Source organism: Heloderma suspectum, chromosome 1 (genome assembly GCF_057233095.1).
Source record: "Heloderma suspectum isolate Gila_16-S chromosome 1, 16-S_ref, whole genome shotgun sequence".
Lineage (NCBI taxonomy): Eukaryota > Metazoa > Chordata > Lepidosauria > Squamata > Helodermatidae > Heloderma > Heloderma suspectum.
The window spans coordinates 144,982,208-145,003,081 of record NC_139458.1 but is presented as its reverse complement, the minus strand read 5'-3'; the positions used below and the strand labels follow the sequence as shown (position 1 = coordinate 145,003,081).

Genomic DNA, 20,874 nt, shown 5'->3' with positions numbered 1-20,874 from the left:
AAGTCCCGATTCCTCACATCACAGCTCGGTTCCCTTTCAGATATTTTTTTGGTGGCATCTTATTCTCTGTTCCATAAATATGGAACATGATGGGAAAACATGGACTTGCTGTTAGCACAAGCCACACTTGCTGGCCTTTTGTAACTATGAAATATCCTATCAGGCACAGAAGTGAGCATCCAGAGATTCCATGGCAAGGATATCTAGGGTACAGAGGAGCCCCAATCTATCCTATTCCGATTGCCAAAATGCTGGCTGAAATGAGTGGGATCTGCAGTTTATGCGCCTCGTGAGGACTAAGGCAGGGGGTAGGGTGTTAGAAGGGCAAAAGGGCTATACCTTTCTTGCTCTGTTGCACAACACCCGGAGGTGGGGAAGCAACCTTCATGGCCAATCCATACGCTCCACGGAAGGAGTGGCTGTCTCGAATGATAAAGGCCCCAGGTTCCTTGTCTTTCAGCAATGCAATGGCTGGGAAAGAAGTAGAGCATATCACATGGGAGAAAATGTATCCCAGTAATAATGAACACCCAGTGTACAAATATAAGTCAATGAATACATAACAGGAGAATTAAAGGTGCAAGGAAGGGCTTTGCATCCCAGTTCACGTCACCCTTGTTTTTTCTAATATTATGGATGGACAACAGGACAAATGCACTCAGGCCCAGCCCATTCCCACCCCCACCCTTTTAGGGATATTTTCTCATCCACTTGTGTACTTTGAATGTGAAAGCCCTTCTACAACTTGATTAAGGCAAGAATGTACTTGCAGAAGGGACAAGAATGTCCCTCCCCCTGCGAATCTGATCTGAAGCCGGGCCAACGTCCATTCAATAACAGTCACTTTACCCTTGCAAGGGGAGATGTGAAGGAAATGAGGGGACGTGTTCTTGGATTAAGGCTGGATCTGCAGCACCAGGCTGCCAAGTGCCTCAGCTGTTGAATGGGTGAAAGGAACTGCTGTTGACAGAGACATAAACAAAGTCTTTTAAAGGGGTCATTCACAATTATCTGATAGGCAGCTTATCAGCACTGGCTTGGGATGTTGTTGTTGTTGTTCAGTCGTGTCCGACTCTTCATGACCCCATGGACCATAGCACACCAGGCCTTCCTGTCCTGCGCTCTCTCCCGGAGAGGCACATTATTAATCATTAGCCAGCGGCCTAAAGGCAGGAATTATGATCAGTCCATTTGCTAGATCTCTAGGCCTTAACATCTTGAATACTGCAATACCGCATGTTCTTATCTGCATGTCATTGCCTGTATACAGAAAGCCTCATAGGCTAAAATTAACGTAGGAGATGACTTCTACATTTTTTTAAAAAACAGAGTATCACTTTACTATAGCACAATTCTGTTCAAAGTTATTTACATTTTGTCAGTAAGTGCCTCCCTTTTTTCAGTCAGCTCCGCATGCGTGGCCACATGTCAACAAAGGGAACCGAAATGTGCATTTGTCATGTCTGTTGTAGACTCTCCCTATTACTATGTGTCAACAGTCTGAATGGTCTATTTTAGGAGGTGGGAAATTGCACAGAGGTGAGGATGAACTGGTAGTCCATGCAGGGGAAGGGGCAGTACTGTGTGGTGGCTGAAGGGATAGTACAAGCAGCAGAAGGCTCTACATTCCAAGGCACTTGAGGTGGGGAATTTGTTTGCTATGCATTCACATGGCCACAGGCTCTTTCTACAGCTCACTTTGCATTTCTCTCTCCCTAGCCAGGGGCCAAGGATAAACTCCATTTGGGACAAAATGATACAATGCCAAATGCAGGTTTGTTGCCAGAAGAAGAAGAAGAGGAGGAGCAGCAGCAGCAGCAGCAACCCTGCACTCAGTTAGTTTCCTCAAATGTGTGTTGTGGCTTCATTGGATTCTGTGTTTTCCCTGTCCACGCTTTCTAAGTCTTCCCCAACCTGGTGCTTCCAGATGTGTTGGACTGTCCTGACTACCCACATGAAAAGGAAGAGGGAAAGGAAGGCAGTGGTAATTGCAACTCCTGAGTAGGCTACTTGGACAGAGGCATTTATCTATTGGTTCATGGGAGTGTGTCTGTGACTGCATGCTAGGGATGGGGGAGAATTTAATTTCATTTCATTTTTGATAAGACTTTACCAAAATTCATAAAGTTCTCAGTATTCAAGACAAAAAGAACTCGACATAAAAAAAGAGAGAGAAACCAAAACTGGCCATATTTGTCCATTCAGGCCCAGAGCTTTGAATGCTTTGCTCTTAAAAGACTTGGTCGGAATCCCTGTGGATTCAACCATGTCTGTGTTGAATCAGAGTTGCCACCTCTTCTTTTCTGACAGGGTAACAGCTACATAGTACTAGGCAGGTCTATCATGGTCCTCTTCACATTGGGAATAGCTGTAACTACTGAATTTGGTTAGTGTAGATGGATGAGAACTTCATTTCAGTTCCTTTTTGATAGGAATTTACCAAAATTTGTGAAGTTCTTCATATTTGTGAGAGAAAGAACTTGGTATGTTCAAAACGTGAATGCGAGGGAAAGTGAAACTAATGGACTCCCCCGTCCTTGGTGTATGCACATGAAATGCATGTGGGAGCTCTGAAATGGGAATTGAAAAGGTGAACATTTGCAGCAGGCATCGTTAAAAACAATGATTTAAACATCAAGAAGGTAAAATATGTATATTAAGCATTCAGGGGTGGGGAGGGGAGGAACTTAGCTATGAGACCAATTTGGCTATGGCATGTTGGTTTGACTTGAATTGGATGGTGGTGGATCTTCCCAGTGTTATGATTCAGTCTTCTTTAATTTTCTCCTGCTTTCTTTGAGATTAGAGAAATATTCTAAAGTTTGGTCTTAATATGAGGAAGAAAAGGAGCACGACAGAACTTCCTGTTGCTGAACACAGGAACAGGTAATATCCAGTAGCTTCAGACACTTAAAATAGCCACTGGACACAACTGGCTGCTGAGTGTCTCGGCACAGTGACGTACAGACGAAAGGAGATATTGTTCAAAGGATTAAGCTGCTTAATTGTACTTTATTTTTAATACTGTCAGACTAGATCCTCTTCAGAGGAGAGAGACAAAGAAGACTAAGGTTTTGGAATACCAGTACTGTGAGGAAATAGCTGAAGGAACCATGACTGTTTAGTCTTAAGGCTGAAGGGATGGTGAGGTGAGGACCAGAACATTGTTTTCAAATGAACAAAAAGGCAGGTATAAAGAGAATGTGAATCAACCATCTTCTACTGGGGAAAGACAACAGGGAAAGATAATTATGTGGGACAAGGAGATGGCATGATTGCCATACTAGCCACCACAGTCCAGGGCAGCCTTTCCTAACATTGGGTTCCCAGATGTTGATGGGCTACAGTTCCCATAATCCCCAGAAACTATGACCAGTGTTCAGGGATAATGGGAGTTGTAATCTAAGAACACCTGGGGATCAATGATTGGGAAAAGCTGGTCTAGTGGCTTGATCCAGACCAAATCAAGAATCTGTATTACATTTCCTGACAGTGTGGTGTAGTGGTTAGAGTGTTGGACTGGGACTTGAGGGATCTAAGTTCTAGTCCCCACTGGCCATGAACCTCACTGGGTGACTTTGGGCCAGTCATTGACTCTCAGCCTAACCTACCTCACAGGGTTTTTATGAGGATAAAATGAAGGGGGGGAGGACCATGTAAGCTGCCTTGGGTTCCTTGCAAGAGGGAATAAGGTGGGATATAAATGTTAATAATAATAATAGGATCATGAAGAAATTAATTTGTTTACTCTGGAACATTTCTACAGCAGACCAGGTGAGAGATTCTGCCCACCATTAATGCCAATGATTTAATGTAGACAGCCAAACTATCCTATAGATAAGCTCTCTTGTCCTGAGGTAGCCTGGTCATTTTTCCAAGTGATAATGAGAATGCTATCACCCTAGGTGCAGATGTGTGGTAAAATGGTTGTTGATAACCACCCATTCTATCTCAAAACAACCATGGTTAGCAACAGAAGTCCATGAGGATGTACCATGAGTCCTGCCATAATGCATACTCATACAGAAAAAACTGTTGTGATAATTTGGTGTTTCCTTGCTGATTTTGTGATTGCTTTGGTTCTTGGCATCTCGAGGAAGTCATACAAATGGTAGAACGTCTGATTGCCAGGTATGGTGCGCTAGCCAACCTGTTCTACTAGGACAGAAACTCACCTTGTTCCCTGGAGATCTCTGGCTTGTACCAGTACTTGGATGTATCCTGGACAAACTTCACATTAGCTCTGGTCTCAGGGCTGCTGTCTAAGAGACAAGAAGAGAAGCGAACTGGAGGTGAAGGACTCAAGTAAGAAAAAACTTATGGAGCCTCACTGGGATAATGCAGTTCTATTCCAAGTAGATTCATTTGAGATAAATACCAGTGTTTTTGTGATTAGCAAGAATTCAAATCATCACCTCACTCTGTAAGGCACTTTCTCAAGCCCATTTCTTACAGGTGAATAGATTCTGATCATATTTAAGGTTAAACAGTAGTTTAAAATGGAAATGAAGTCTAAATATATTTAAGCGGTGGAAGCTGGTGGCTCTGATTTCAGTGGGGCTATTAATCTATTTTGGGTTTAGTCAGAACCAGCCAAAACTCTAAAAGGAGCTATCCAAGGTGCTGAACTCTATCCCCAAAACAGATTCTGACTGAAACCCAGAGATTTACATCCCCACCGAAATAGGAGCCATCAGCCTCCATTGTATTTAAGTGTCTTTGTTCACAGTTGTCTCTTGTTACCCTTGCTTCTGCCTAACTGCCCTGCTTGTCTAAATTAAGACTGTAAGCTCCTTGAGGCAGGGACGCGTCTTTTCATTATGTCATTCTGTAAACTGCCAGGTACTTCCATGGTGTTGTAATACCACAGCATGTTTAAAGCAGGGGTAGGGAACGTGTGGCCCTTGGCCTCACTTCAGAAAGCTGATCAGTTCAGACCTCTGGCTAGAGCAATCTGACCTGACTCTGGCAGCCCACAGGGTGGGAAGAAAGAGGAGGGGGAGGGAGAGAGAGAAGAGAATGGCAGAAAGAGAGAAAAGGGTGCCTTTTCCCCTGCCCACCACTGGCTTCAGCCTTGCCCTCTGCCAGCATGCAGCCCCTGAGAGATTACTTCTAAGGAAATGAGGCCTTCACCAGAACAAGAGCTCTCCACCCCTGGTTTAAAGGAACATGAGGCAACAGCCTTACTGAAGCTAAGCAGATCTGGTCAGTTCCTGAATAGGAAACTACCTGGTAACCCTGTGTATGTCTGGAGTTCCATGAGGGAAGACAGGTGGGATATAAACATAATAAATAATTAAGAACTTTGTTTGTGGGAAGGCTCATACAGTCTTAAATGAATCAGTGTTGTTATTTCAGAATAAAGAGCATGAGATGTGCTCACAATCAACAAAGCAGATGTGAATCATCTTAAAGGCTTCTATTTAAGGTTTCACCAGGATTCTCCAAACATTGTCTTGCCATTTATCTTGTGCCTGATTCCTGTTCACATTTGCAATCGCTGCTCGCTCTGCACGAACAGGAAACTTGCAAGAATTCAACAGCGATCAAACTGGAGATTTGCTAAAGTTCCCCAGATTTGCACAATTCCCCCAAATTTGCACAAATTTCCTAATTTGCATGACTTTCCTCCATACACTAAAGCAGGGCTGATTCAGTCCATGGAGGAAATTTGTGCAACTCAAACTGGGAATCGGCAACAAGATGAATGCAAGCACGTGTTCAACAATTTACAAATATTTCTGTTGTACACGCACTGGTATCCATGTTCTAAGATTCAAACGGGGCACACTAGAATGTTTTGTGAGCAAAAACAAAATTCTCATACATCCCGAACAGCAGGTGAACAACTGTTTATCAGAACAGGTGAACAACTGTTAACTCCCATCAGCTGTCAAGGGAAAGACAAATGACAATGGATTCAAGCTGCAACTGGGCACTAGACATCGAAAAAGCTGTGGAAGAAAAATGTGGAACAGCCCTTTCCCTGAAAGTGTCAAAAGAGGGCTCAGTGCACATCTTTCAGAGGTAACCACTAGCCATACTCCTCAAAGAACTCTACATTTTTAGCATCCTATCATTTTGTATCAAGGAGATGGCCTGAGATCATGGTTAAAAACCCTGACTGGATGGAATTGAAGGGCTACCTCCATACACATACTATCCTCAGTGAGGAATGATAATTGTATCCAAAGAAATCATCCTAGCTATTGACTATCAAAAGCAAAAAATGGGTGGGGGAAGCCTGGTGTACCGGGACTGAGGTGCCCATAGGATATATTGCAAAACATATATAGAATCTTTTCAGGAAAAATCCTTGATGGTGATCAACGCCTCAGCCATCAGGTACAGGGCAAAGAGAAAGAAGGGGGAACTAGAAACGCCTCCTCCTCCCCATAAATGCCTACTATTCAAGTGAGCAATAGCAGGAAATGAGGCTTTACCTGGCATTGAGAACTTGGAGAAATCTGGCAGGGTATGATGAAAGGCCATGCTGCTCCCACTGCTGGGACTGGACATGCCACTGGAGATGGGTGAAGAGGTCTTGCCATTCACCGTGGCATAGTTGGGAAGGCTGTTTGACCGATCCCCTGATGACATCCTTCTCTTCTCCGGAAGCTGAGGTTGGGGTGGAGTAGGGCTACCCTGTCTGTAGACTGCTGAGTCAGGGGAAGAGGAATGTGGGCTGCTAACTCCATGGTAGTAGGCCGGGGACAGAGGAAAAGATGGGGTAGAGGGAGCTTGATAACCTGAGGCACTGCTTTGGCGGGACAGGGTTGGGCGCTTCTCCTCTGGTGTTGAGTAACCATATATGATGTGCCGATCCAAGTTGGGACTCCCAGAGATGATGGATGTGCTGCCTCCCATTATGGGCTGGTGCCGAGCAAGGCTAGGACTTCCAGGCGTTGCCACGAGGTTGCCATGCGGTCCCATTAAGTGCCTGTTCATACTTGGGCTTCCTGGAGTGGCCACCATATTGGTGTTGACAGCTCTTCGCCCAAATCCTGGGCTAGGGGGAGTATTGGTGGCGACTGTTCTGTGGAGAGAGTGGGGACTTCCGGGCATGACATGGACCCCAACTGCACTGACTTGGGGTTGAGGCCTTGGGTGGCTCTCTTGTTGAGAGCTGGCTTGGCCATCGGGGAAGTCAGTATTCATATAGACCGGGAGGCCCTGAGTTGATGTCGATGTGTTTTGGTAGCTGCTGTGCACTGACGGCCCCTGAGAAAGATTGGTGGATTGGAAGCTGGACTCAGCAGAGGGCTGAGAGGGCATGGCTATGGTGGTACTGTTCTCTGAAGGGTAGCTGCATATAGAAATCCTAGAGGAAGCAATGGAAGAGATCAGAATTTATCATCAAGCTATTCCTATATAATCTGACGTAGAGCAGGAGGTCACAGAGCATTTCAGACTCAAGCATATCAGGACATCCTAATTAAGTTCTTGATACCCCTAATTCTCCATGAGCTTCTTCCAGGGTCCTAAGTCAGGGGTGCCCTTGACCTAATTTCAAAAGCTATCAGTTTAGAACTCTGGAAACAGCAATCTATCCCTCCTCCAGCAACCTGCTGGGCAAGGAAGAAAAGGGATAGAGAGAAAAAACAGAAATGGGAGAAAGAGAGGAAACCACTTCCATCATGTGGCCCCCACAACAGATTATCCCTGTGGGAAAATGGCCCTCAACAAAAAAAGGTTCCCCACCACTGCTGTAAGTCACAGTGACCTTAAACCAAATCAGTTGCCATATCCAGACTTCTACTCTTGATATCCACTCAGATAAATGACACTATTTCTTTGCTCTCCAGAATGTTCACAATTGTGATCCTTTCTTCCTGAGACAAACTTTGAGTCAATTTGAGTCATTTCCTACAAGGCTCTCATTTTGGCTACATCTTGTAATTTCACAGTTTGTAATCCACCCTGTGATTCTATGAATGTAAACATTTTGGAGGGGAAAATATTTCACAATAAGCTGGGAATGTGACCTTTGCGTGTGGACAAATGTTAATGGGTAGATGGCAGCACACTGTCCAAAAATGCCAGCACTTATAGCCTCTATCCACAACCCTGTTCAGAAGAAAGAACACTTCATTTACTAACATTTAGTGCAATCCACTGTAAAATTGTCACGAGCAAGCCTGATGTTTAAATGCACAACAGCCACATAGAATACAGTAAAGGAAAATATTTTTGGTGAGGAACAGTGACAATAAGGAGAGTAAGAAAATGAAATATGCAATACAAACTGGTTTCTTGTGGCATGAGTAGGGATGAGCGAATGAGCGACGTTCAAGTTTGCCAGGATACTCCAAACATTGTCTCGCTACTTGTCTTCTGCGCAATTCCTGTTTGCAACTGCTGCTCGCTGTGCATGAACAGGAAACTTGCACAAACAGAGCAGCAATCGAACAGGAGATGTGTGCAAGTTTCCCCAAATTTGCGCAAATTAGGAAACTTCCACAACTTTCCTCCATAGAGTAAAGCAGGGTTGATTCAGTCGACAGAGGAAATTTGCAGTAATGGAACTAGGGATCAGGAACATGACAAATGTGAGCACATGTTCAACAACTTACAAATATTTTTGGTGGACACATGCTCACGCTCGCTCTCACGTTCGGAGCTTCTAACGGCATGCTCACATGTTTTGCGAGCAAAAACGAAATTCTCATACATCTCTAGGCATGAGCTGCTGTAAGATCATTCATGATAGTTGAAAAGCAGCTTAACTATGTTGGCTGGGGCTGACAGGAGTTGGAAGTCCAACAACATCTACGGGGCCAGAAGTTCCCCACTCCTGCTGTAGTCCATGGGAGATACAATGACTGAAGAAGCAATTCTGATGATCTCCCTGCAGGTTAAACTCTTTCCTGATCAGCTGATGCCAAAACCATGAGTGAGGAATGGCCCGGTATCTTCTCTGTGGGGAAAATAGCCCCCTAAGAGGCTAACGGGGATAGCAGCCTCCTTGGGGAAAATACCCTCCATGCATGGAGAGCTTCTGATGATAAGCAAAAGGGCCCCATCCCATTGTTAGCTGTCACAGAGGACAGTTCAGTGGCGTCTACCATCATCTCGCCCTTGACATTACTGCCTTACAGCAGCCCTTTCTTACCCATCCATGCTGTGTATAGGGCTGCTGGCAGCGACCGGGCTTGGTGAGGTGAAGGAGTTGGGGAACGACCCATTCCTCACTTGGATCTCGATGTTGTAAGCCTGTGGAACTGTGGGTGTCTGGGACTTCCCAACCATGCTGCTTCCACCACCACCACTGCTACCACCTGCTGCTGAACGGGCCACAGATTCCACGTAGCTCCGGGGCTCTGAATTGATGTGGAAAAAAGAGAAGAAAGGATGATGTCTGAGGTGACTGGAGGTGTAGGGCCAGAAACTCCTCATTTTACTGTTTGTACCACCAACAGTATTGGATGTAACATTTATTTATTTACCATTAAAACAATTATACCTTGTTTTTCTTTATGGAACAAACTAAAAGCAGCTTACAGAAAAGTTGATAAAACAGAAAAAGCAGTCCAAATTACTAAAATCAATTTATCCAGGTCTTCAGAGTCAATCTGTTTACTGCCCCGGGGCTGGGACAGGTTTTTCCTTCCTTTCTGAAAGCTAGAGAATGAATGAAAGGGCTACTGAAGCCTTCCTAGGGCCTCCTGAACAATGCAGGCTGGGGGCTAGTTCACACAGCCAAACTCACCTAAGCACCAGGCATCCCTGAGTGATCCCAGAGACACAGCTGCTTATAGAATGTAACACATGTGATCCAATCCATGCAGGGATAGAACTGCGGGGGGGGGGGGTGAGCACAGTGGCTTGTTAAAGTGCAGCCACGACTGGAACCGCTGCTGCCTGGTAAGGTTGCTGTGGCTTCAATGACCAGGTTACCTAGACCGCCAGGTGACATGATTGTGAGCTTGTGTAGGAGTGCTGATCGGGATGTACTGCATGCAGAAGAATTTGACCATGTAAACTGTCTCTGTGTAAACTTAATTCATCTCAGACAGAAGTTTGCACCGCAAATGCAGCTTTACTCCCTGCCCTCCACTACGACCTTCCTTGAAGGCAACCCTGCCGCTTCTTTGGGGAATTCGTTTTACCGCCCAGCTAATCTTATGGTTACCAGGAGAGGGGGAGGGGGGAAGTAACCCTGGAATTTCAATTTCAATCTCTTTCCATACAATTTAGGAGCATTTCCTCTTGTTCTGCCCACAGTGACCACAAATAACTTTTTCTTTATATATAACAGTTTTTTTAAAACAACGTATTTGTGTATGGTCATCTGCTCCCTTGGGCACCTTCTTTCCCTTCTCACTATTGAACATTTTAGTTTCCTTCAGCCATTTCCACAAGTTTGTGTTCAAAATCCTTCAGCAACTTTGTTGCTTTTCTCTTGAGCACGAGACTTAAAATGGACAGAGAGACTAGTCCAACATAGGTCTACTCAGTACTATGTGGGAGGCAGAAAGTGTGAGCAAGTTTCCCCAAACCACATGAAACCCCAGTGAACCTTCACTGGTTTCTGATGCATTTGCTGGTACAACAGGATAGGCCTGGTATAACAGCGTTTTGGCCCCTTTCCTTCCCCTCCTAGCCAAGATCTTCTCCTCACCCCTCCTGCAACAAACAAAACCAGCAACATCCCCTTGCTCCTCTCAGGGCAGGGATGGGCAGTTTGTGACCCTTTAGATGTTTTGGCCTACAATTTACAGCCAGTGGTGAGGGATTATGAGAGTTGTAGGCTAAAACATCTGGAGGGCCACAAGTTGCCCATCCCTGCCTTAGGATCCTGCTGCCATCCATTCCTACTCTCTCTTAACACTTGTCTCTCCTTCCTTTCCCCCCTGTTCTTCCTCCCTTTCAGAACTGCCTACCAAACAGCTGCTGCAGGTTTAGTGCCCAATCCTAAATGCCCTCTTAGTGCAGTGCACACCCACATGATTCCCCAACGAAAGAATCTATTTCCCCTTCCCCCTCCCCCACTTGGGAATATGGCAGAATTCAGAATAGTACAATGTTTGGTTTCAGAGTAGCAATGTACCTGCAGCTCTCTCTCTCTCTCCCTGCAGTGCATTCTCTATCAGGTTATAAAAACACAGATTGAAGCCTGTTAAAATATGTCAGGCTGCTTACAAGTTGTGAGCTGAAATTTCTCAGGAGAAAATTTCCACAATTATTCTTTACAGCCTCCCCTTCAAAAAGAGCCATTTTGCTAAATATTTCCTGCCATTTTCTTGTGGCAGCTGTTATGCCACCTTCCACAATGTCATGGGACAACACTAAATCTGGCACCCTGTGGCAGATGCAAAATGCCAGCTGGGCTGCCAGTGGACCCCCCACACACACAACTGGCAAGATAGTCCTCTCAATTTTGCTGCCCATAAGTTGGATGGAGACCTTTGGAAGGCCATTTTCACTCAGCTCTACTTGAGTGCCATCATTACCACAGCTCTCGGTTTTCTCTTTATGGCAGGGATGAAAAGTGTGTGACCCTTCAGATGTTGTTGGACTGCAACTCCCATCACTCCTCACCATTGGCTAGGCTGGCTAGGGCTAATGGGCCTTGCAGTCCAGCACAATCTGGAGGGCTACACCGTGTTCCCCACTACTGCTACCACTACAATAACTGAGGTAATGTAATATTGTAATGTATTACAATTATGGCTGTTGCTTTATGTGTGTTTTTGTGAACTGCTTTGAGCGCAATGTATTGCAGAAAATGCAGTATACAAATAAATTGACTATGACTATGCTATATGGTACATTTTTATAAGCATCATCGTTAAATGAAGTCCCTGTATATAGCTGTAAAATGAGCCCACAACTCTAACCTTTCTTCTGCCCCACATCCTTGCTATATATTGGGTCATGTATAAGATCAGCTTGCAACTAGAGCAGGGGCCATTTCTTTGTGCCAGTTTTTCCCACATCCAACAAGCCAGGAAAGAATCACAGCAAGCATCTTGGGCAGGCTCAGGCTGAAACTCTACAATCCTTAACATACAAGCATCCAGATGATCACAAGTCTCTATGGACAGACATTGAAAGGCACAAGCAGGCAGAACTTTTTCAACAAGACAACATAGGACAAGTTTTATAACAGAAACCTAATTTGGGATGGGCCTTGTTAATGAATACTGGAGTGGTGTAATGGGTAGAGACCTATCAGGATTGCAGTCACAATCCTTAACAGGCAAACAAGAAGAAGCTGAAAACTGAATAGCATCAAAATACAGGAATGTAACCTCCTCAGGTGCTTCTGTAATCATGTTATTTATGGTAAGTCAGCCTTTTGGAAGGGGGAGAAAGAATCCTGGGAATGCCAGAGAAAGAAGGAAAGGGGTAAGTAATTACTTTTGCCTGAAAAAAATGTGGAACGTAGGCTTGTTCAGTGTCACTGAGAGAGCTATAGAGCAGAGGTGGTTAGATGGTTGTGGGAACTAGTTTTTTGTTTCCTAGAAGCCTGAAATCTAGCAACTGGGACTTGGTGCAGAATTAAAGAATTCTGAGCTCAGGAATTAGTTTTGAGTACCAGAACTGGATGGAACTCCCAGTCCTTCCACATGAAAATCCACTTCTGGTTACCCCAAGCATTCTTCATTTCAGCCATATAATTTAGGAAGGGGCTGCTACTGTTAAACAAATAGGAGTCAAAAATCCTTGTTGATCTACTGTAAATCACTCAAGAGCTCTACCAGCTCCTGCCCACTTCTACAGAATCATGTTGGACGGATATAAATTTCTACAAGGAATTAAATATAAACAAAAAAATGAATTAATGCCTGAAGGTCTTAACAAATACTTATCCTTTGTTGCTTGGAAATGTTCTTCTGATGCTTACTCCAAAAACTGCAACTGGGAGAATGATCTTGAACTTGAAGGCAATTGAGCTGCAATTCTTAAAAACTCCTCTAGACTGCTCTCACCAGTTTTGATGCTGATAATGTTGCAATTAGCTGCTTCTGCTTGTTCACCCCCCCTCTCTTTTCATTGCCAGTACTGAAATTTGGTTTCCATTTTCTTTACGGTGGCAACCTACTAAGGGTGGAATCCTATCTAGTTAGGCAGCCGCCTCTGAACTCAGAGGCAACCGCCTCTCCAAAGCAGAGCAGGACAAGCACGAAGGGGATCGTTCCCTCCCTCCGCACTCCTCCTGCTCTGCTTTTTCGGCTACACAGCCGACTGTGGCTGTCTAGCCGCAGGAGCACAAAGCAGGGAAGGAGGCTGCTGTACGACACATTGGATGTGTCGTACAGGCAGCTACGATCTCCCCGTCCTGGAACGCCCCCAGCCATGCCCCTTTCTCGCGTCTCTGTGCTCCTCTTGCGAGCGTGGAGGGCAAGGCTGTTCTGCGCTGCCTCCAAGGCAGCACAGAAGTCGGGGGAGGTCAGTTTTCCAGGAACCGACCTCAGAGCATGGTCTCCGAGGTCGGTTCCTGGAAAACAGTATATCCTATGGCCATCTAGCCGCTGTCTAGTGGCCATAGGATTGCTCCCTCCATATTTGAAAACTATTATTATGTTATCTCCCCAAATCTTTCTTCCTGTGACTGTCACCCCACTCATTCCTCACTGAACTTTTACTTCCATCACTGGCCACTCTTGGCTCTTCCTTTTTCCCCTTAACAAATGCATTAAAATGGGTATACAACCCATATAATACTTGAAAGCACCCTCTGAAGATGTCCTAAGATACATTGGAAAGCCAACTAGGAACAAAGTTCCAATAGCCCCATGGCTGGACCAGGTGGACCAAGTAATCCATTAGCCAATCTTCTTCTGAGCCTTGCAACTGGCTGGATAAATTGTATGTTAACAGTTTTTTGGGGAATACTTTCAAAACTTCTATGCTGGAAACCAGTTAAATATGGAGCCAGTTTCATGAAGATGAAGTACTATTTCGGAACTGGCAAGGACAAATCTGGTGGCCAAGCCCTATCCTGTTGTGTCCAAAGTTGTTTTTGCCAATCAATCAAACCCATCAAGGCAGGAGGGGAAGGAAGGAATGGAAAGACGTGATGATCAAGAAGGAGGATCTGCCCTCTTCCTACTGAATATTTCACGAGGCAAAAGCTCAGAAGAGTGATCTTGACCAAACCAAGAGAGGCCATGAACATTTGACTGTCTTGGTGCTAGGCTGAAGTGCAAGCAACCCCAAAAGACTTGCAAAATGCATAATAAACTATTATGCTAATTAAAGCAATTACATCTGTTACAGCTACACATTTCCCACTCCCCTCCCTGACTAAAAATAGCATGCTCTGTATATGTGAGTTAGCTTGTAAGAAGCTAATGAGAAGCTGCCAAGAAAGCCAAGATGTTAAATGGGAAAAGAAAAGCTGTCTTTATCCCAAAGCCAGAAGGTTCAAAGACACAGGATAACAGCAAGGACAAGAAAATATGGAGGGACAGTGAGGTTGATGTACCCTACTTCCTTGTTTTCTTCCTCATATATAGAAATGAAGGGTGGGCTGCTATTAGTTTAGAGTGATTTTTCTGCTGTATAATTTTCTTCATGCCTATGCATGTGCTAAGTTCTAAACCCCAGCTGTGCGCAAATTATCTGAGCGATAATGAAAAATTAGCATTCGCAAACCATTTGTAAATGCTAAACGGAAGACAGAATGCAATCTTGGAGCCCATGGAAGAATCACTGGGTAATGTTCCAAGTCCTTTGCCATATCCAAAGATATCTAAAAATACCCTCTCTGTATTTATATTAAACAAGTGAACAGTTTGTTGTGTGGTGGAGAATAACAAGGAGGGAGAGATGAAAGAGATACTCTGGTGGGGTTGGGTAACATGAAATAACCATATTAACCTCAGAAGCTATGTTATCCTTCAGCCCTCATTTCCATATCCTTCCAGTTGAAAACCACAAAGACATATATATTTTTAATTTTTGTCCCCAAGATCTTGCTTTCAAAAATACATTGCACGCTAGCATAGTTGCTGGCTCTGTATAAAGAGTCCAAATGCCAAAATAATCAATGATGGATTAAACGACATGGGAACTCTGTGCTGAATTGTCCCTATATGCACAAGGAACATATGCCATGCTTTCTGTGCTAACACAGGCACATGAAGGGAGGCATCAGTCTGCAACATCCATAAGCAATTGCACTAGTGCAGATACAATGTTTCTGAACTCATAACCACAGTTAAGGAGAATGAAATGCAGGCTTCTGTGCTCCCTTCTCTCTCCCATGCTACCTCCCCACTCCCTTCCCTTGTTAACCATGTTGTAGCATTACATCTGCACTGGTGCTAGCCAGGGTTAGCATTAACCAGAGTTTGCACTGGTGCATGCAATGCTACACCACAGTTAACCCTAGTTAAGCCAAGGGAAAAGAGGGGGAAGTTTTCAAAGAAGAAAGAATAGAGGGAGGGAGAGCATGAAAGCCTGCTGCCTGCTCCTAATTGCTTAAATCTCTGCTCTTTGCAATGCTGGCAGCCTGTCCCTATTAAGAACAGAATTGTTAAGAGCAGAGCAGGGGAAATGGTTACTTCTTCACTGTGGCAGGAAGACAATCACAATAATCTGAGTTGTGTGAAATGCAGTGGGGACATAGTCCAAATACAGGTTATTCCCAGATAATTTTGCTATATAAACTCAACCTTCCATTTGGCTGAAGCCCTTCTCTATAACACACATGTCACCAGTCTGAAACAGTTTGGGAAAGGTTGCATGTTCATGGCTTATCTCAAAGAACCTGAGACTTTAGTTTTCCAAAGCTGGTGAGAATTCATTTTTAGCAAACCCTGCCTCCTAAAAAGGACTACACTTTCCAGGGATTCTAAGGTTAAGAACTTGGGATTCAGGACAGTTTGGCAAATTCAGGACAACTTTACATATGATTAATCCCATTCTGGGTTTAAAAAATGGTTTCCAGCTACTTCTAAATCTGCCAGGTGGAAAGCTGTGCTTTCTATTAACTTTTATATATTCTCTTAAAGCTTATCTGCATTGTTACTTAATCTGGATTTGTTGCCCATTAATATTGATTAACCACCTTTTTATACTGACAATCAAACTGATTAAAGAGTAATAAAACATATGTCCACCCCCACCCCACTCCACACACACTCACACAGACCTTCAGGGCCTCTTTATCACCACAATGGAGATTTGAAGGAGTGGAGAGAGACAGGACTATACTTAGCAACCTAAGAACCCTTTGGAACAGGTGGGCAGATACTGTGAAAATCAAGCAGCATATAGTAGCAAATGTTTAAATTTCTCCCCCACCCCACCCCTGAGTGCTGCCATTTTACTTTTGTTCCTTTCCTTTTTGCGTAGGCATCAATAATTGGTATGATTCATGGACAGTTAGAGAACAGGGAAACATGGGGAGAGTTGAAGAGATAGATGAGTGGAAATAGAATCAACTCATAATATATGCATTCCTTGCTTGTATGATGTATATTATGGGCAGAAACAGAATCTTCAATAAACTGTATATTTAAAAAAATAATTGTCTGGACAGAGGATGTTCTTTATCCTGAGACAGAACTAATCCAGATATGTATGTACTTTGAGGCTAATAGGCATTGTTTCATCAAGAGTGGTGTAATGGGACAGGGACGCTGGCCTTTCCAAAGAATATTTCAGCTGTAGATCTATACATAGCAAATGATTTCAAAGGTTATCTGTGGGGAAAAATGAGCTCAGGCTTCAATAAACCTGATCAGCAAAGCTGGGCCATCCCCATAAACATCTTGCTTAGATTTATCACAATTGGACATTCCTTACTTAGAAAGAGTTGGACATCCTGTCCAGAGAATGTTTGGGACTGCACTTGGGTTTGTTTGAGATACCTAAAAATGTAGCAGTCCTCCAAAAGTCTAAGCTGCACCCCAGCTGGGTTCTGTCCTAAACAGCATCTTAAACTTGTGAACTCTCTCCTTGGCTTTCTGCTTATTTTAACTCCCTTAAGGTCAGCAGTAGCACAAAACTTGGGGATTATTAGGAATGCAGAAGTCGTGCTTAACTGGACATGGATGTAAGAAAAAACAATTGCCTTAGGGCCAAAGTACATATGGAGCTGAGTTGTAGCATAACCCCCTGCCTTTTTTTTTTTACGAAACACAACTCCAGAAGACCCATGCGGGAGAAAGGGGTGTTTTATCTGTTTCCTCTCCAGTGTTGTTGTGGGTTTTGGGAAAGCAGCGGGGGGAAATTTTCAGCATAAAAAACTATCAGAGATGAAATAGTTAAAAAGCCCCCCCCCCCCGGATCTCAGATTGCAGCCTTTACAGCTGCATTTAGTCTCTCTCTCTCTCTCTCTCGTTCTCTCTCTCTCTCTCTCTCTCTCACACACACACACACACAGTGGAGAAAACTATGTAGGAGTCATTGCCATATGTAGTTTGGCTCTTACACTGTAGAAAAGACACAGAAAGGGAAAGAGATCCCTGTGCTTTATATAGGGTTATGATGCAGTTACAAAATGATGCCCCAAAAGGCTAGCTGCAATGATATAACATACCTGCGTAGATGGAGACACAGGAGCCGTACGTACACATTCAGCCTGCTCCTGGGAGGACTGAAAGTGGGGAAAAGACTTGGGCATGCCCAGAAGCCATGCCCTCAACTTCCCCGTCCCCATCCACTCAGTCTCCGCTCTTCCCAAGTTGAGAGGGAAGGTCTGAAGGGAGCTTCTACTCGTTTGCTTGAACAGAAACCTCCATGCGATCGGGAACCCTGCTTTATCAAGCAAATGCCAGTAGAACTCCATTGCAGACCGCCCTGCTACCTGGACAAAGATGGCCTAGCTACAGTTATCCATACACTGGTAACCTCTCATCTGGATTATTGCACTGCATTATACTGCTTCTGAAGATGGTCCAGAAACTTCAGTTAGTGCAAAATAGAGCACTGAGGCTGCTTACTGGAATGTTCTGGACATATTCCTCCAGTGCTGTGCCAACTGCACTGGTTGTCAGTCAGTTTCTGGGCTCAATTCAAAGTGTTGGTGCTGACTTTTAAAGCCCTAAATGGCTTAGGACCAGTCTACCTGAAGGAGCACTTTCTCCCATATGTTCCTACCCGATTGTTAGGAACATCTTTGGAGGCTCTTCTTTGAATGCTGCGGTCCACAATGGTGTGAAGGTGGCTATGAGGGAAAGAGCCTTCTCTGTAGTGTCCCCTTGTCTGTGGAATGCCCTTCCCAGTGAGATACACACCTGTCATCTTCATTGTATACATTTAGATGCCAGATTAAGACCTTTCTCTTTAAGCAGACATTTCATCTCCAGTGTTTTGCTTGGTTATTAACTTTACTGCTGGCTCTTTAATATTTTTAATATTTGTAATGTTTTAAAGTTTTGATATTTTCATTTTTTGATTCATTATTTGGGTTGTTATGTTATTGTTATTGTTGTTTGGGGGGGCATTATTCTAAACTGCCCCAAGGGCATCTGGTATTTGGGCAGTATATAAATGGATACATAAACAAATGTGTTGGACTACAACTCCCAGCCTTCCCAGCCAGTACATCTGGAGGGAACCAGGCTGGGGAAGGCTGTTCTAGAGACAGCAATGCTAAAGAAATGATAATGGGAATCTTAATTTGGTAAGACTGTAGTACAATCTCCAAAACTGCCACTTCTGCCCCAGGAATTATGTAAGAAAGGCACTAAAGATTCAGGTTGGTAGAAGTAGAGATATTCACCCAGGACATCCTGCTTTCTGCAATAAATCCTAAAGGAGAAAACCTGCCTGCTGCACCTCAGCGTGTTTGCATCGAGGAGGCTGAAAGTGCCATTCCTAGAAAAGTAATCACCTCTCTGTCAAGTTCTCTCCCCACATTTATTTACTTAGAGATTAATTCTGGTGTATAACAACTCTTGGGCAATCTGTAGCACAGTAAAATCCTATGAGGGAAATGTTGCTTCCTTTAGTCCTCTGACCACACACAGCAAGCCGATCAGGTGTCTTGGCAACTGGCCTTCACAGTGGCCTACTGTCACATCCTTGTCCAAATACTGTAGTTCATATAAAATGAAAACAATTCCCTCCTTACCTTCATCAGATTCAATTACTGTCTCCCCATCTAATTCTGAGAGGCAAGCATGGAAGAAGGAAGTGTTTAGGGAAGAATGGAACGTAACAAGGAAAGTGAAACGGGGGAAGAAAGAAGAAAAAAGAGATTTAGATTAACAGGATTTAGCAGACATGTGCAGAGCCTGGTAGGAACCACGTTACACAGTGAATTAACTAAGGTCTCTAGCAATTACTAAGACACACATATAAATAAAGACAGTTCTGGTTTAAATACCACCCCTACCATTAACTCATTCATTCTTAGACCCCTTCCCCTCCCTCATTTGCAGTCCAGCGATAATAATTCTGGTCTACCTAATAGACCTGACAGAGTTGTTGTACAACAGAATAATATCTTTGAATACTATAAATGACGTTTTAAATCCATTCTCTAGCAGCCTCCCTCTAACCATCTGAGGATATCTATAAAACTTTATAGATAGAGCATATCTATAAAACTGTGTTTTAGGCTAATGCTGACTCTCCAGAAGTGCAGGGGTTGATCAGATGTGTTTTATTCCACCCATAGCATGAGCTTTTACTCCAATGTTGATCTTGATTCGGATAGTTCACCATTCCTAATTCTAACCCACTTCACCAGATTGAAAATGCCTAAGAAATGAAGCGCCACAGAATCCTAAAAAGAGGATGGGGAAGGGTCTTGGTGTATATAATCTGGAATCCATCTGGGGCAGTCTGGGACAGCTGATCTACGACAGGGGATCAATTAGCTGTGGGGTCAAGGGCTTGCATGCACAGAAGCATTGCAGAGGAAAGCAAGGAATCAGGTATTCCTTCATTTAAATGTCCTTCAGGTTAAAGTTTCATGAGCACAGGACCTCTCAAACTGTCTGCCTGTGAGAGCAGAACCACATATAAAGTAGGAGGGAAAGAAGAAATGCCTACCTTACAATGATGGATAGAAACAGACACACACACACACGCACATCCTGGCATCATTTTCATTTCAACTGTCTTCTCTTACAGGTTAAGCTCATTCGAGTGCCCAGAATTTGAATTTAAAAGAGAGAGGCATGCACGAAGTTAAAGAAATAAAATCAAGATGCCGCATTGCTTTTTCACCTAATAATTAGCTGGGAACCTGCTGATAAGTCTGGTCCTCATAGGCCAAGTCCCTGCCCCTGCTCCAATAAATATTGGAGCAATGCTTCAACCAAATATTTGCAGGCATTTAAAAAGAAAGGAAAAGCTTCTACCGTCTGGTCCAAGTCTTTGCTTTACTGTTACACTTTGCTGTACTTTCTCCAATGTACATGATAACATGGTAACTGCATAAGCATAGCTTATTTAAAGAGTGATATGAAAGATGCTTCAAGGAATCAATTGTACACTAAATAGCATATCATGGTCACTGAAATACCCTGTGTACCTACAAAGGCTGTAATAACATTGTATATTATATGCAGGGCCACACCCAATAATCCAATGACATATACACTCTGTGTATAGGTGTGAATCTCCAGATATGGAAATTGAAAGATATTATTCCTTTTAAAATTAAACGTATGTGCCCCAATCCTGTGAGGGAGAGCCACATGTAGAAGACTGCTTTTAAATCTACATCTGCATCCCCATTGCCATCCCTATCTGAACCTTGCTGAGTGAGGTTTACATGTCTTTAGAAGCAGATGGGAATTTTCTTCCCCATCAGAGCATACCGGTTATTATGTGCAGTTAGTTGCCACTTAGTAGAATTGGATTAGGACCACAGAAGATTCACGCTTAATGACAAAACTCAAGTTGTGGTGCCAGACGTCCAGGTTCACTACAAAATGTAGGTTACGTCTCCAAAATGTGAAT

General features: G+C 43.8%; 1 protein-coding gene across 10 annotated transcripts in view; it reads right to left on the bottom strand.

The window, feature by feature from the left end:
• TNS1 (tensin 1) overlaps positions 1-20,874 on the bottom strand; it is a 445,218-nt gene that overhangs the window by 19,361 nt on the left and 404,983 nt on the right. For all 10 annotated transcript variants that reach the window (XM_084806390.1, XM_084806321.1, XM_084806397.1 and 7 more), the window contains 4 exons: positions 9,113-9,320; positions 6,444-7,321; positions 4,176-4,262; positions 340-471 (listed from right to left, as the gene is read on the bottom strand). In XM_084806390.1, coding sequence (XP_084662516.1) covers positions 340-471; positions 4,176-4,262; positions 6,444-7,321; positions 9,113-9,320 — 1,305 coding nt within the window. The remainder of the gene's footprint in view (positions 1-339; positions 472-4,175; positions 4,263-6,443; positions 7,322-9,112; positions 9,321-20,874) is intronic.